This window comes from Globicephala melas, chromosome 8 (assembly GCF_963455315.2).
Source record: "Globicephala melas chromosome 8, mGloMel1.2, whole genome shotgun sequence".
Classification (NCBI taxonomy): Eukaryota; Metazoa; Chordata; class Mammalia; order Artiodactyla; family Delphinidae; genus Globicephala; species Globicephala melas.
The window spans coordinates 39232709-39249354 of NC_083321.1; the positions used below are offsets into that span (position 1 = coordinate 39232709).

General features: G+C 33.7%; 1 protein-coding gene across 1 annotated transcript in view; it reads left to right on the forward strand.

Moving 5' to 3' along the window:
* The window catches only part of SOX6 (SRY-box transcription factor 6), a 397267-nt gene that overhangs the window by 48484 nt on the left and 332137 nt on the right, over positions 1-16646 (forward strand). The window contains exon 3 of the mRNA XM_060303470.1: positions 1953-2160. Within this exon, the coding sequence (XP_060159453.1) occupies positions 1953-2160 (208 nt within the window). The remainder of the gene's footprint in view (positions 1-1952; positions 2161-16646) is intronic.

Genomic DNA, 16646 nt, shown 5'->3' on the forward strand with positions numbered 1-16646 from the left:
AGAGCTGAAATTGGCTTTGGCAAACATATCTCTGAGTTTTTTGTTTGCACAAAGTAGAGAATGAACTGGCCATTCCAAGGAGCCATGTATTAACCATGACTGGCATCTAAAAGAAGGGGTTCCTGTGCATCACTCCACAGTTATTGTAAGCAGTAAATGAAATACAACATATTTCCTGGGGAAAGAAAAGATTTAGGGATAAGGTAAAGAGGAGCTCTTTTTCCTGCCCTGCCCATTTATTTTATCCTTTTCAGTTTATTTTAGTGCAAATGTAATGAGCATCTACTCCGTGCTAGGCATTTTGATAACAATGGGATTGTGGAAAAGATTAAGATTTGGCTCATAGTAATTTAAAGCAGCTTTATTGAGATATAATACACATACCATACAATTTGCTCATTTAATGTGTACAATTCAGTGGTTTTTAATATATTCACAGACTTTACAATACTCAATTTAATTCAAGACATATTTTTTACTAAGCAATTCCTTAGGTCCAGAGGGGGAAAAACCTCTTTGGCTCCATTCCTAGATCTGTTCCTTCCAACAAAATAATAATACCTACCATTTACTAAGCACTGCCTGCTTTGGGCTCAGCACTGTGCCTAGTTGCTCTACAAATGTTAACTCATTATATGCTACCAATAATTGTGAAAATAAGTTTTATTCCTACTTTGTATACAATGACAATAATACCTAAATATCTAGCATTTACTGAGTACAATTACCTCATTTAATGTATGTGGAAATGTAATTCTCTAGATTCCATTTTCTTTTCATTCCCTTTCCTACCAGTGATTAACTCTGTAAATTTTTCTTTTTTTTAAACGCTGTAACTTTTACCTCATGCTCTTCCTCTAGTTCTTGATGCTTACTGGGCTTTTTTTTGTGAAGAAGGAGAGAGATATAGGAGTGATTAAGATTTTTAAGCTTCTGATGAGAACAAAGCCTAGATGCTTTATTTATTTCATACAGTTTTTTATTGGGAGAGAGAATACCCATACACAGACAGATAAGGTGAATGCAAGACGACTGGTGGACTGTGGCCAAAAATGTTTGCTTAAAACTCTCAGTTCCGATTTAAAGAGCTATAAAAGCATTTTCTTTTTATAAACTTTTAGGTGTTTATTATTTTCAATCTAAGATTTGCTTTTTCTCCTTGAAGATGGACCTAACTCTCCTACCAGTTAGCCAACTTCTCTGTAATGTGAAATAATTCTTGTGTAAGTGTTTCTGTAACAAACTTGTCTTCTTGTTAAAAAAAAGAAAAAAACAAATCATTTTTAAATGCCACATGAAAAATGTGTGTGACTATGTGCTAAAGTATCAGGGGTAAGTGTAAGAAATAGAAAGAGGTTTCCATAACTTTGACAGATGTGTAGCTAGAAAACAAACAAACAATTTTCCTCAAACCCCAGCACACAAAAATATTCAGGTTGGCTAACTTTCTGACGCTGATTTAGATATTTTATATATTTTCTGGTGAATAATTAACGTGAATATGGAAGCTAATTTCTCTACTGTTTCTAAATTTAGGGATAATGGGGTTCTTTTTTGATGTACGTATATTTTAGGCTGTGGGAAGAGGGTTGCTAATATAAGTGCCAATTAAAAGAAAAACTTTACCATCCTTATAATTAATAATTGAATCTGAACTATTTTAAATGAAGGGTGTAAATGAGTAAGAAGTTGAAGTGTTCCTTGTAAAATTAAGTTTTTGTAACACTTCGGCTGCTTTTTTTTTTTAAAAAGAAAAAGGTCGAATCTACAATTTCAGGTTAGTTCCTTTGATAATTACCTCTATGTTTAGTATTTTTTTTTAAGCAGAGATAATTAATATATTTTATTTGTCCATCTCAGCCTCATATACTGTCATTCTGAGTTTGGAATTTTTCTCCAATGATATGTAAAGAAACATGTTCTAATGGTTTTATTTTATTTTTATTTTCTAGGAGTCAGAGAATAATAAGTTATGTTCCCTATATTCCTTCCGAAATACCTCTACCTCACCACATAAGCCTGACGAAGGGAGTCGGGACCGCGAGATAATGACCAGTGTTACTTTTGGAACCCCAGAACGCCGCAAAGGGAGCCTTGCCGATGTGGTGGACACACTGAAACAGAAGAAGCTTGAGGAAATGACTCGGACTGAACAAGAGGGTATGTGTGGACTTAACTGTTGGGCTTTATTCTTTTAAAGATTCCAGGCTTAAAAAAAAAATGAGTGGGGTTTTAAGGGCCAGAGAAGTGCATAATTGACACTAGCAAGGAAAAAGTTATTCAGAGGTTACCATGGTGATGGCAGATTGTGATCCATTAGAAGTGTTAAGCAGATAGTTCCATTTTTCTACAACTTTGTGCATTTTACTTGGCTCTTATAATAACAAATCAAGGTTTTAAACTGACTATAAGCCTTGCTCTGGAAAAGGGAGTACAGGTATTTTCCTAGCCACAACTTTATTTTTTCTCCCTTATTTCCTCTTGATGGATAGTGTTTTATTATGAAAATATCTACTGTTTAAAGAGAAAAAGACCCCTAATTTATTTCTCCTTATTTTTATAAATATTATAAATTTATAAATATTATTATTTTACCTCCAAATGTTGCAGAATTGAGAGCTGAGGGTTTCTAATACTATTAAAGCTAAATGTTCAAGGGAGGAGTTCTTTGACACATGACATCTACTGAAACATCCACCTTCTCTACTCTCTCTACAAGAGTCCACTTAGGTTAACCTAGGTCCTAAAAAGTAGATGAAAGTAGACTCTCTAATAATATGTTTAAATTAAATAAATCAACTCTGAGTGATTGCTATACTATGTATATTCTTTCATTTTTTTATGTACAGATTTTAGACTTTAAAATGTAGGATAATTAATGGCTCTGGATTACTACTTACATTGTAAGTTAAATTTAAACCTCTGTGGTACTATAGGGAAATGGGGATTTGATATAAGGGAATTTTTCATGTAAGTTAATTTTATTCCTTTAAAGGGCTCAGAAGTTTAAAAATTTCAAATTAATTTTTGTGATGTGTCCACCACATCAGCAATCTTTGTGGAAGCTTCTAAAATGTATTACATGCTTCCCTATCTTACTAACCAGATTATATGGCACAAAATGTAAACTTTTTTGTTGACTCAGGGTCATGATGCAGTAGAATATGATCTCCAATACCTATCTAACAATCATGTGACCCTGGATAAGTTCTTCAATCTCCCTGAACCACAAAATTTAAAGTTTGGTATGGTAGTAACCTGACTTCTTAACTCAAACATTTTGAGAATTAACTATAATAATTAATGTGTCTTATGAACTGTAAATTACATACATTTGAGTTATTGTGATGATAATTATTATAAATGTCAATTACTTTACCATGCTATAATGTAATGATGGCCCCAGAGAGCTTTGAGATAATTAGGACAGTTGGCTTTATGGTTATTTCTCTGCAATTATGAAACTTTAGAGTTCCTGTGTCTGCTTGATTTAGATATCTTTTTTGGCGTGTGTGTGTGTGTGTGTGTCTGTGTATATGTGTGTTTTGGTTTCTCTTCCTTTCATATCAGGTTTCAGACTGTTACTTCTTACCTAGTTGTGAATATTTTCTAATTTGCTTCTTATATTCATCTGTCAATTATGAAATTAGATGATCATAACATTCTGGACTATATTTAAAATATGAACAAACATTTCTGGGTGAGTTGCTAAGAGATTCTGAGCAATATACATGCTCTTCAGTGCATGGACTTCATGCTGACTCTTCGGGCTGCTCAGAGACTTTATATTCCTCATTCATGGCTATTCTAGAATAACTGAGGCTGCCAGATCAATAAACTCTGAATAAATGAGATTGCTAGGTTACCTTTAATTGTGATTCACCAGAAAGATTGTTTTAGCTCTATAAGAAAGAGGTTTCAACATACTTTAGAGGGCTCTGTTGTGTAAAAATAAAGAAATTGATTTGTGATGATTTTTTAGGGGGAGGGGTCTAGACTGCTAGGGAATTTAAAATCATCCTTCTCTTGCAAGTAATGATTAGTGTTTTCTTCTTCATTATTGTGTGTTATAGATTTGATACAAGAGAGGCATTTGTAAGATGAGACCTCTCATTTAAGAGTCCTTTGTTATTATATTCCTACTATTGAAGAATGTTTTTTATGTACACTACAGAACTTTGTTTTGTACAGTACATATATTTTAGGCATCGGAAATTCAGGCATTTTTAGTGCATATCAACGTATATAGTACATTAAGTACAAATAGAAATGATAAAAAGTGTGCTTATCAAACAGATTCCAAAAATCTGGGAGGAATGCTGAATATAATGTATGAAAGAAACAAAAAGTCAAAAGTTTTTGACAAACTGAAAATATAAACTTAAAACTAATCCATCAAGATAAAATTTAATAGGTCTTATTATCAAGTCCAGAGGCTGTGACCAAAATTCCTATCTGCACAAGTAATTACTGAAGGACATTTAAATAGCAGACACATGGTTAAAAAAAAACCCAACATATGAATTTTAGGTGACAGAGAGTGCAATGGGGTCAGTGCAGTGAATATTGCCAAAAAATTGTCAGTGCTATCCCAGTCAGCATTACTAGAATTACAGTATGTAAGATTCAAGAGGTGTCGGTCCCACTGAACTTCCTGCTCAAAAGAATGCACCTGAAGTATTGTGTTGAGAATCACTACACTTTAAGAGGAACTCAGAAGCGTTGGGATATTCTCAGAGGAGAACAAATGACATGCTAACAGACACAGAATTATATAATAAGAGGAATAATTAAAGGAACTAGTAATATTATCATTATATTATCATATAATATTATATATCATATTGAAATTATAACAAGACCAGCTGTCTAACAGTGTAGCTGTCCATGTACGGAAAGACTTTCTTTGAAAGATAATAAATTATCTTTGGAGGTATGCAGCAATCTTAATTGCCATTTTAAAAGGTTATTTTAGACGAGGGGTAATTGGTCTTTTTCTGCCAAGACTATGAATTTTTATGAACAATATGCTTATACAGTATTCTATAGTTCATGGCATATTTTTTATAGCCCTAATCAAGAGCTACATAGTATCATGATTATTTTTCTACAAGTTTTCTTCTTATTTTGCAAGGTGCTATATTAGAACTGAGGGATTCTTACTTTCTTTCTTTCTATGGCTGTGAATCCCTTTGGTGGCTTGGCAACGTCTACAGGTCCATTCTTATTTTAAATGCATAAAGTAAAATCCATGGAATTATGAGAAAATGAATTATATTAAAATGTTAAATAATTTAAAAATTTTTTGATATGGTATGAAGTACTACTTTATTAATGCATTAAACACAAGATCTAATGGAGGGACTAAAAATACAATTTTGAAGTAGTGATAAGTATAAAAGATATTTTGAGATATCTTCAACAAGTACAATGTGATATAAAAATATATTGTTATTTTATTGGTTACAATGTCACAGATATTATGAATTTATGGTTTGTTGCCTGCATCAATAATTTAAAGAAATGCAAATTTTCAGTTAAAAAAATTGGTGAAAATGAATTTTTTCCATCCAAGTTCACAGACTTCCTGAATTCTATGGATAGACTCCTGGGGTCTGTGGACCCTAGGTTAAGAACCACCGTGCTACATGATATTGCACACCTATCATGAATAAAACAATAGTCTCTAAATTTAAAGAGTTCATATTCTAGTAAAAGGTGTAAAACATATACAAAATGAACTCTTAATTCATATTTAATATGTGATAAGCTCCATGAGAACTACATAGATAAAATGTTATAGGAGTTTACAAGATAGATTGTGCCTGCCTAGGAAACCATGGAGAGGTTCTATAGGAAAATGAGTCTTAACTGGTCTTGGAGAATGAAAGGATATATATGTAAGTAGAAATGGAAGGGAGGGACATTTCAGTCAAAAGGAACAGGCAGAGAGCTTTAAAACAGCCTTCAGGTTCTACTTTAAAGTATGTGAAGATGCATATAGGGTATAAGACTGAAAAGGTAGGTTCTGTTCATCACAGTGGCCCTTAAATTCTTGGCTAAGAAGCTCAACCTATATGAAAGTTATGGAGGAACCACTGACTGTTTTTTAGCAGAGTAAGTTGATGGATTAGAGCTTTCCTCCAGGAAAGTTAATCTGGCAGCACTGTATTGGATGTATGGGAGCACAGAGAGATGTTAAGGAAATTGTTTCAGGCTAGAGATAATGAGGGCCTGAACTAAAGCAGCAGAAACAAGAAAGGAAGAAGGGGTGCATATGGAAAAGATATCGGAGGTAGAATTGTTAGGACCTGACATTTAAAGTGAGGAGATCAATAGAGAGGAGTGGTTTAAAGGTAGCTCAGAGTGAATAGGAGGATGGTATAACAGTTAATGAGAAAAGTAGACAACATGTTTTGGAGATGGGAGTAATGAGGATTTCTATTTTTTATTTTGAGTTTGATGCCTAATTTTAATCATTTGCTTGGAGCGATAGAACAGAACAGTGTGATGGGAGAAGAGAAATAATTATAGAAAAGGTCATTAATAAGCTTCTGATAGATTTCTGATTCTATAATATTATAATTATACTCTAGGTCTAAGGAGGTAAAATAGCTCCACCAATATTTGCCTGGCTTTGACTTTTTAAAGCCCCATCTCCTCATCTGGGACGTCCTTTATCCCATGGGATGTATAAAAGCTTTCAAATGTATTACTCACCCCTCCCTCGCTTCTACTTCCTGGTTTGAAGACCATACTTCATAAGTGACAAGCTTGTGTGATTGCCATAATAAATGACCTTTCCTGAGTCATTCTTGTCCTGGAGAACGTTTTGACTATATCAGACTAAATACCTTCCCCCTCATTTCCCCTCTTATACAGTAACTGATCTATAAAAAGTTTATTTATTATGGTCTATTTTAAAACAGTATCTACTTGATAAAACAAAAACTCTCCATTTCCTATTACCATTAGGTAATAGGAAAGTTATTCTCTTACAGGTAGATTCCTTGATTAACCAAATAATTGTCCAGTATTTTATCTGCCATTCTCTCAAGAAATGTCCTCTCCAGAGCAGTGATTTGACTGGATTGCTGAAACACTGATGAACAAAGGTGTTCTGTCTGAAGTGCCTCCGCTGAAAGTAAGATTTGTGGGAAAATAGGCAAGGCTTCTGTTTTGTTCTAAATTTAACCCTGAATTTTTCTGCCATAGATAGATAGGTTGGTAGGTAGGTAGATAGATAGATAGGTGTGCAGATGCATGGAAAAATGGATAGATGGATAGAATGAATGAATATCAGAATCTACCTTTTAAAACACTGTTGATATTGGTGGGTATAGTGTGTAGAAAGACTTTGATTAATAGATTCAGTTTTAAATGGTTCTAAGATAAAAAGCCTTCAGCTGGGATTAAATGATGAATTTTAGTTATCCTTGTATCACCCATCTTGTTGCCAATGTAGCTGGGCTGTAGCATAAGCGACAGTTGTCAGAAAATGAATACTTTAAAAAGGACTTCTATATCTAAATACATATATTTAATCAGAGAGTCCTTTGGCTTCTGAAAATAAGTTGTCTAATGAGAATTTCATTTGAGCAGCTGCGACTGAGGAGGTCAACAGGCATTGCCTAGGAGAATATGGCCCAGCTGGTTAAATCTGGTTGTTGTCGTGATTTAAATGGTCAAGTGCTGCTTGTAATCCAGGACCGTCTGTTTGTAAAGGGAAGAGTGAGTGCTTCAGCATAATGTACAGCTGTTTTAATCTCTCTTTAATAATAGTGCTTCAGCCACTATCATGTCTTGTATATCATACTACTAAGTATATGATCCTAGGCTGGGTGAACTGGTTTGGGTCAGGTTCTGGAGTCATGTGAGATTGCAGAGAAAGGGATGCATTGATATAAACCTCAACTCTAACAAAATAAGATTTTCTTTCTGACTTTTTGCTCTTTTAAAAGACTATATTTTAGTTAATAATTATTGCGATCAAGAGGGAGTGATGAAGTTTGTAGTTAGAAATATTAGAATAAATGTGTTCTCTTCGATAGAGGCCATAAACTTAATGGAAAGTATGCAGAGTTTAGGTACAGTTTCATAGAATGTATGTTGATCAGAAATTAGAGTATTTGTCCAGTGGAATTGTGTGCCTCAAGATATGATAATGAAGGTATGTGGATTCATTTGACTGTGTATGTAGAGAAAGGGCAGGAGCATTTGAGCTTTGGATTCCTGGTGGGATAGGCTTTCCAGTGGATTATGCAGCTGTTACCCAGCACAAGAATGAACACGTGTTTATGTATCTGATGGATTATTATCATTATTCACATCTCTAAACAATAATTTGGATTTCTACATATATTTTCACTGAATTATATTTAGTAAGCGTATATGTTGGTATGTGTTGCTCATCTGATAGCTTTTGCCTGTGTGGTATAGTTTAAGCAATGGGAGAACTCATTTTTGAAAGCCGTATGTTTTTTGAGCAAGCTAGATCTGGGTTTGAATATAAGTTCTAATATTTAGCGAGGCAGTATAGTGTACTGGTTAAGAGTGTGGGCGCTGTCGCTATGCTGCCTGAGTTTGAATCTCAGTTCAACATTTACCAGGTGGATGACACTGGGCATCTCTCTGTGTTTTCTCAGCCAAATATTGGACATAATTATAGAGCTATCATGAAGAGATCAAGATTTAGTTAATGCAACTAAAACATTTAGAACACTACCAGCACATAGTAAGTGCTCAATAAATGTAGCCAACATTATTTCTTAGTCTTGGACAAATTATTTCATCCTTTGGTGCTTCAGTTCCTTTATCTGTAAAATTGGATAAATGATGTCTACCTTGCAGGGCTGTTGTGAGAATTTGACAGATTATATATACATAAAACACATAGCTTCTATAATTATAATTTATTATTACTATTACTGTTATAACTACTATTACTGTTATTATTTGAAGGAACATTTTGTAAAGAGAAATATTACAGGAATCTCATCCTGCACCACAGACAGAATCATAGGAAATGTCCCATGGTGTTAGGATTTAGCATTTGGCAGCAATGATATACTTGTTTTCTGGAAGAGCAATCCAGCTTAACTCTCCTTTCAGGCTCTTTGGAAAAGCTGATACTAAAGTTTTCCCACTGGAAGCCAATCTTCCCTGCTGAGAAATATGTGGAATATGATGCTGTCAGGGAGAGAGGTTGGTAAAGCCTTAGATGAGGTTTTTAGATACTATCCAGTTAAGAGCACTGTGTTCCTGTTAAAAAAATCTATTAAAAGGCCATGCTAAAAAAAATGTAAAAGTTTAACATTCATACCATGCTAGAACATCAGAAGAATCTTTTAAGGCAAAATTTATGGATATTAGGTTTTTGCCTCTGTTCTGATTGAAGGTTATATTGGTGAAGTATTTAGAGTATCCGAGATCCAAACCTTTCTTTATATTTCTCATTCATGGGAGAAGGTTTTGGATTTTTGCATAAAAAATGCATTAAGTATTCATCATGAAACCCCCAGAGTTATTATTTCAAGTAAGTTGGAAATTTCAGGTCATTTAAATGCTGAAGTTACCCAAGACCACTCATACTCCAGGTGAAGAAGCAGTCAGGTATTCAGAGTGATGCTGATGTGACTTCATTTTAATTCATTTTTTCTTCTCTTTAAAATATATCTTTACTCCCTTATAATGTTTGTGTCCTTGCTCCTATTTTAAAGAATTTTTATCATAGTCATAGCAAATACTAACCTAGTGCCAGATAGTTTAAATAAACATATTTCTACAAGTATTACACAATTAGGGATTAAAATGAGGAGATAGAACTACTGGTTTTTGAATTATGGAAAAAATAATGTTTCTTATGTTATTGCATTAAGTATATTTGCTTTCTAATTCTTTAGAAACTGATCATCCTCTCATATAACTTTATAAAGGATGTAATTAGCCTGAATCCTGTGAACCTTAGACATTCTGGACAAATCTTAATTATTTCAATTTGCTGTTGTTTTGCAACTCCCATTTACAGTGTTGGCAATGTCCTAGTTGGTTGAATCCTCTTCTCAACTTCATTTTGTGTGTCTCTGCCTTGAAAAGTTACTTCAAATTTCTTGGCCCATTTCTCTCTCTTCAGACTTAAAGATTCTTAAAGTTTTTTCTCTATGAATGTTAAGAACAGATGTAGGCAGTTGCTTCTGATTTTTCCTCTTACTGACCTGGGAAGCAAGGTGTTCCTTGGCATTTTGTTAAGAGGATGCAGCTTCCTCTCCATGGTTTGATGAAGTTAAGTCATATTCTCATACAACTTTTGAATCTGTTAAGTTGGAGAGGATCATTAACATTTTGCATTTTTTCCACTGAAAATCATTAGATAGACTTCTTCCAGATTTATTCTGGGATTCTCAAAAGTAATAGGGGCCAGTTTTTAAATCTGTACATTTTTTCTTGTACAATATATGTGTAAAATCCAAAGAAAAAATGAATAGAAAAGGAAGTTGCAAACTTAAATGTGTGTTTATTATTTAATATTTGATTATATATATTATAAGGCATAAAAATAAAACAAACACCTGTGAATTCATCATCCAACTTCAAAAATGTTTTCTTCACCTATTCAATCCCTTTGCCAGAACTTTGTGTTTGGAATCTTCCTTTTGTATATGTTCCTAAATAATATATTGTTTAGTTTTGTTTCAGAACTTTATAAAAATGGTATTACACTGTAACCTTCTATGACTTGCTTTTTATACTCATAATTATATTTCAAGATCAATTTTGCTGTGTGCAGCTGTAGTTCATTTTCACTTTTGTATAATATTTCACACACTCTCCCATGGAATGCTATATAGGAGTATACTCTCCTGTTTACTGTCTCCGGACATTTGGACTATTTCCAGTTTTCTGCTAGTACAAACAGTGATGGTATGAACATTCTTGCACCTGTCTTCTGATACACATGTGCATGAACTTCTTCTATAGGGTGTATTCCCAGGAGTGGAACTGCTGTTGACAAATTTTGTATTATTTTTTCTACTCTGTTGGAAAACATTACACAAAGAAGTTGGGGCTGCAGTGTGTGTGTGTGTGTGTGTGTGTGTGTGTGTGTGTGTGTTTGTGTGCGTGTTTAATGTGTGTGTGTTATAATTTTCGAAAGGCTTAACTATCTATACCTTTTGGTTCCACTTCCTCAAAATGTCTAGCCCAGGTTTCCTTTTATCGCTGAGCTTTTCAGAAGCTTACAAGAGCTTTGATGGACGCTTCACTGCAATTTTTCTTTTTCTTTTTGTTGTCTCATAATAAAATGTCTTCAGCCCTTCTTTTAAGTATGAGCACAAGTGTATTGTCATTCTCCCTCTGGACTATGATAACTAAGTTTGTTAGGAAACACACTTTTTTTCCTCTTTTGATTCCTTTCATTGACGTTTCCACCTCTGTGTGGTTTTTGAATTAAAGTAGTTCCTGATCTCTAACCTTATCAGGTTCATGATCATTTTTTCCTTAAATACCTACTTCAAATTCAAAATTAACCAGCAAACCCTGTTGATTATTGCCCCTGCTCTAACCATTCATATTGGAATAGATATATTTTTCTAGCCAAACAGTTGGCTTATTAGCTGGAAATCTTCACCTGTTTCTTAAAATGTTTTATCTGGGAATCCTTTCAGCTGCAGACTGGCCTGAATTTGATGTGCATTCTTGCTTGACTCTGGTAACTTTCTGGGTAATACCTAATAATTAATTAATTAGTTAATTAATTGATTGATCTTAGCACTGCTTTCTTAATTTAGAAAATGAGGACATTGGTTGAGCATTAAAGGCCAAATTCTAAAATTCTATGTGCTTTGATTTTCTTTTAGAGTTTGTATCTAAAGTTCAGCATCCTCTATCTGTAATTTTCTTTTCAAACTGTTTTCAGAGTAAATAAATCATCTGAACCAATATCATGATTCTTTTTCTCTTAATATGGTTGAAATTGTCCTTTACTATTTCCAGTCTCTTTTTTTCTGACGTTAGAATCTTTATAAAGATAGAGATAAAAGCTGCCATCAAGTTTTGATGTCTGAAAAAGTCATTGTCTGTAATGAAGTACTTACAGACAAAGCCATGGATAATTGGCTCAGAAAATGCTATACATGGTTTGAAAGATTAGCAAACGGAGGGCGAGTTTAGTAGGGTGTGATGATCCAGAAGAAGGTAAAGGTCAATAATTCTACCTTTTGGTAGAGCTGTTGTAAAGGGGATTTGGGCCTTAGAGGGAATTCACGGCCATATTTATTAGCCATATGAGGCTATGGGTTTACTGCTGAATAACTGTGACACTTAGACCTATCATAGCTTTCTTAATGTATGTCTTGAGGGTTTAAGTATAACTGAGGAGCCATCACTTAGAGGCCAGACAAGTACACTCACAATGAAGTCACAGAATATAGGCCATGCCCTAGCATGGGGAAGCAGAAGTTAGAGGCCTATGGCCTGTGGACTTCTCTAATTGCTCTCATGTAGTGAATTGAAATGAGTAAATACAAATAGAGGGTTAAAATAAGTGGAGATATAATGAAGAATAACTATGAAAAATGACAAAGTATTGAATTATTTGCAAGAACTATGGTACCAGCAATAACAGTGGTAGAATTACTTTGCTACTAATGTGTGATTTTTGAATGAAGGCAACCAATAGTCAACGGGCAGTTTTGAGTGGCTAACAAACCGTGTGCACTAGGATGCCACTCCACTCCAAAATGCAGTGGAACTTAGCTTAACCTGGAATTTTGTAGCAGGTCCTTCAGAAATACCTCTAATCTTGTACTTCTTACTCCTGTCACAGGTGTGGAAGAGATGGGAAATTTAAGAATTAATGCATAAGCAACATGTTTTTTTGGAGCAATCTCCTTTGTTTCCAGGTAGAAAAGGGAGACTGGGGAAAACTACCTTATGTACCTAATGTACAAAGTCCTAAAAACTATTCTTTGATCTTTTTGATAATGTTGGACAATATTTATATAGTGACAGTGTCATTTTGGAATACAAAGGATAGCAGTAAATTAATGTTGTTTGCTTATAAATATTATTGTCACCAAACTCATGTGCACAAAAGCTCATGTATTAATTTTATTTCTCCATTAGTAATTGTAATTTAACTCTTAATCCCCCATTCTCACTAATAGAAGGAAGTCTGGTCTCACTTCCAGGTAAACTCAGTTACTTCAGGATTTAACTTCAGTCAGTAGAATTATGCCCCTTTCCTCATGGTTTTATCTGATATTCAGAGGGTTTAGGCATTTTACTGGCATTGGAACTTTGGTATTTGGCCAGTGATCATCAATCTCTATTATGCTTGGAAATAAAATTCATTGCTTAAAATCCGAACATGGTACTCTGGCTTTCAAGACTCATCTTAAACTTACATTTTTTCTCAGGCCACTCCAGCTACTGGATCTTTTTTTTTTTTTTCCCTCAAGCATGTCTTAATTCCTTTGTACTTCCTCTTCCCTGTATATAGAATTATTTTCCTTAGATTTAAGTATGTTGGTTTCTTTTTATTTTATTTACTTTTTCTTCTTTCTTTCTTTTGAATACATTTCTTAGATATGCTCTGTTTATTTAAAACAGTAGCAAAAACTTACTGTCTCTGTCTCGCTGTCTCTAGCTACTCCACCATTTACTCACTTTGTAGTCAGTATTAGCTTCAGATGTTAGGTGTATTCTTGGTACCTGATGGAGACTAACTTCTTTGAATTTTTTTTCTAATACTTATTATCTCCCACATATGCTGTGCTTTTTCTTTTTGCTTTGATGTGACTATAATTTGGACATTTCTTACTCATATTAGGGCCACTACACATCATAAGAATTTGATTCCTAGGGTTCTTTTGTAATCTTTCTCTAGTGAGCATTCTGATTAAGAAACTTGAAGATGCAACAATCTCATGGCAAACTTTCTTATCTAAAGAGTCAGCACTGTGTTAATTTGAATTAGTTATTTAGTCCAACATACTTCATGCTCAGCCATTATCCCTACCCAGAATAATCTTTTATCTCTCCTCTTCTTATCTAAGTTTTCCATCTATCCATTTTACAATACATAAAATCCAGATCACATCTTGTCTTCTACTGATGACTGTAGCCCTCTTTGTCTAAAATTTGTGGAGTCTTAAAAAAAGTCAAACTCGTAGAAATAGGGAGTAGAAAGTTGGTTGTCAGGGTCTGGGGATGGGTGGGGGAGACAGAGAGAGGTTGGTAAAAGGGTACAAACTTTCAGTTATAAGATGAATAAGGTCTGAGGATATAATGTATAACATGGTGACTATATTTGATAACATTATATTGTATACTTGAAAATTTCTAAGATTAGCAAATCTTAGCAGAGTAGAATTTAAATAGGATGAGGTGATGGATGGATGTGTTAATGAACTCAGTGGGGGGGAATCGTTTCACAGTGTATCTATATATCAAATCATCACGTTGTATACTTTAAATTTCTTACAATTTTCTTTGTCCCTTATACCTCAGTAAAGCTGAAAAAAACCCATATACCACTCCATTTATCAATAGATTATAACTCAATATTTGCTATTTTTTAAATTGAGATTTTTTAATTGGGTTAATTATAGATTCACATGCAGTTGTAAGAAAAAATATAGAGAGATCCAGTGTACACTTTGACCATTTTCCCCCAGTGATAACATTTTGCAAAACTGCCACATACTGTCACAACCAGGTTATTAACATTGATACAATCCATTGATCTCATTCATATTTCTCCAGTTTTAATTGTTCTCAGTTGTTGTGGATATGTGTATTAGGTTCTCTACAATCTTGTCACCTGTAAATCACCTATATAGATTCATGTATTCACTACCACAATCAAGTTATGCTCTTTTATAACCATACCTACCTCTCTTCTACTCCAACACCCCTTACCAAATGCCTGTCAACATTAATATGCTCTTCATTTCTAACATTTTGTCATTTCAAATATGTTACATAAATGGATTTGTACAGTATCTATTTTTTTGGAATTTGCTTTAAGAAAAAAAAAAACCAGCATAATTCCCTGGACATTCATCCAAGTTGTTGTATGTATCAGTAGTTCATACTATTTTTTAATTGCTGAGCAGTATTCAGTGGTATGTATAACATGTATGTATCACAGTTTATTTAACCATTCACCAGCTGAAGGATGTCAAATCAAACATCCGGTTTTTGGCTATTACAAGTAAAATTGCTATGAACACTTGTGTACAGGTTTTTGTGTGAACATAAATTTTTATTTTTCTGGGATTCATGGCCAGGGGTACAATCGCTGGGTTGTACGGTAATTGATGTTTAGTATTATAAGAAACCGCCAAACTATGTTTCAGAATAACTGTACATTTTACATTCCCACTAGCAACGTATAAGTGATCTAGTTTCTCTGCATCTTTGTCAGCGTTTGGTTTTGTCATGTTTATTTTAGCCATTCTGATAGGTGTATAGCGAAATCTCATTGTGGCTTTAAATTGTATTTCTTTTATGGCTAATGATGTTGAGCATTATTTCATGTGCTTGTTTACCATCTGTATATCCTTTTTGGTGAAATGTCTATTTGTGTCTTTCATCTATTTTTTAATTGGATGTTTTTTTACTGTTGAGTTGTGAGAGTTCTTTATTATTCTATTTACTAGTTCTATGTTGAATATGTGATTTGCAAATATTTTCTCCCAGTCTGTAGCTTGTCTTTCCATCTTCTTTACTATAGGGTTTAACAGAGCAAAAGTTTATAAATTTGAAGAGGGGCAATTAAGCAATTTTTAATTTTATGGATCATGCTTTTTGTGCCAAGTCTAATAATACTTTGCCTAGCCCTATATTCTAAACATTTTCTCCTATTTTTTTGCTAAAAGATTTATAGTTTTATATTTTACATTTAAGTCTATAATCAATTTAGGGTCAATTTTTGTATCAGGTGTGAGGTTTAGGTCACATTTTTGTACAAGGTGTGACATTTAGGTTTCATTTTTTGACTTAGCAAGGTCATAGGATGCAAGATCAACTCATAAAAATCAATGGCATTCCTAAATGTTAGCAATGCACATATGAAAACCAAAATTTAAAGCCCAATGCTATATATTATTTCTCCAAATAAAATGAAAAGTCTAGGTACACTTAACAAAACATGTACAGGATCTGTTGCTGAAATTACAAAATGCTGGTCAGTGAAATCAAAGAAGACTTAAATAAATGGCAAGACATCCTGGTCATGGATCGGAAGACTCATAGGACTGGTAAAGTTGTCAGTTTTCCTCCAAAAGATCTATATGTTTAATGCAATTCCTATCAAAATCTCAGCAAGACTTTTATGAACATAGACAAGCTTATTCTAACATTTATATAGAAGGAGATAGGCCCTAGAACAGCTAAGTTAATCTTGAAAAAGAATAATAAAATGTTAGGAATCACTCTACTCAATATTAAAGCTTACTGTAGCTACAATAATCAAAACAATGTGGTTTTGGCAGAGAAATAGATACATTGATCAATGGAACATAATAGAGAACCCACAAATAAAACCACCAAATTATGCTCAACTGATTTTTGACAAAGAAGAAAAGTATTATTTGCTATTTTACATTTATGGATCTTGCCTCCCAAGAAGATTTTAATTTTTG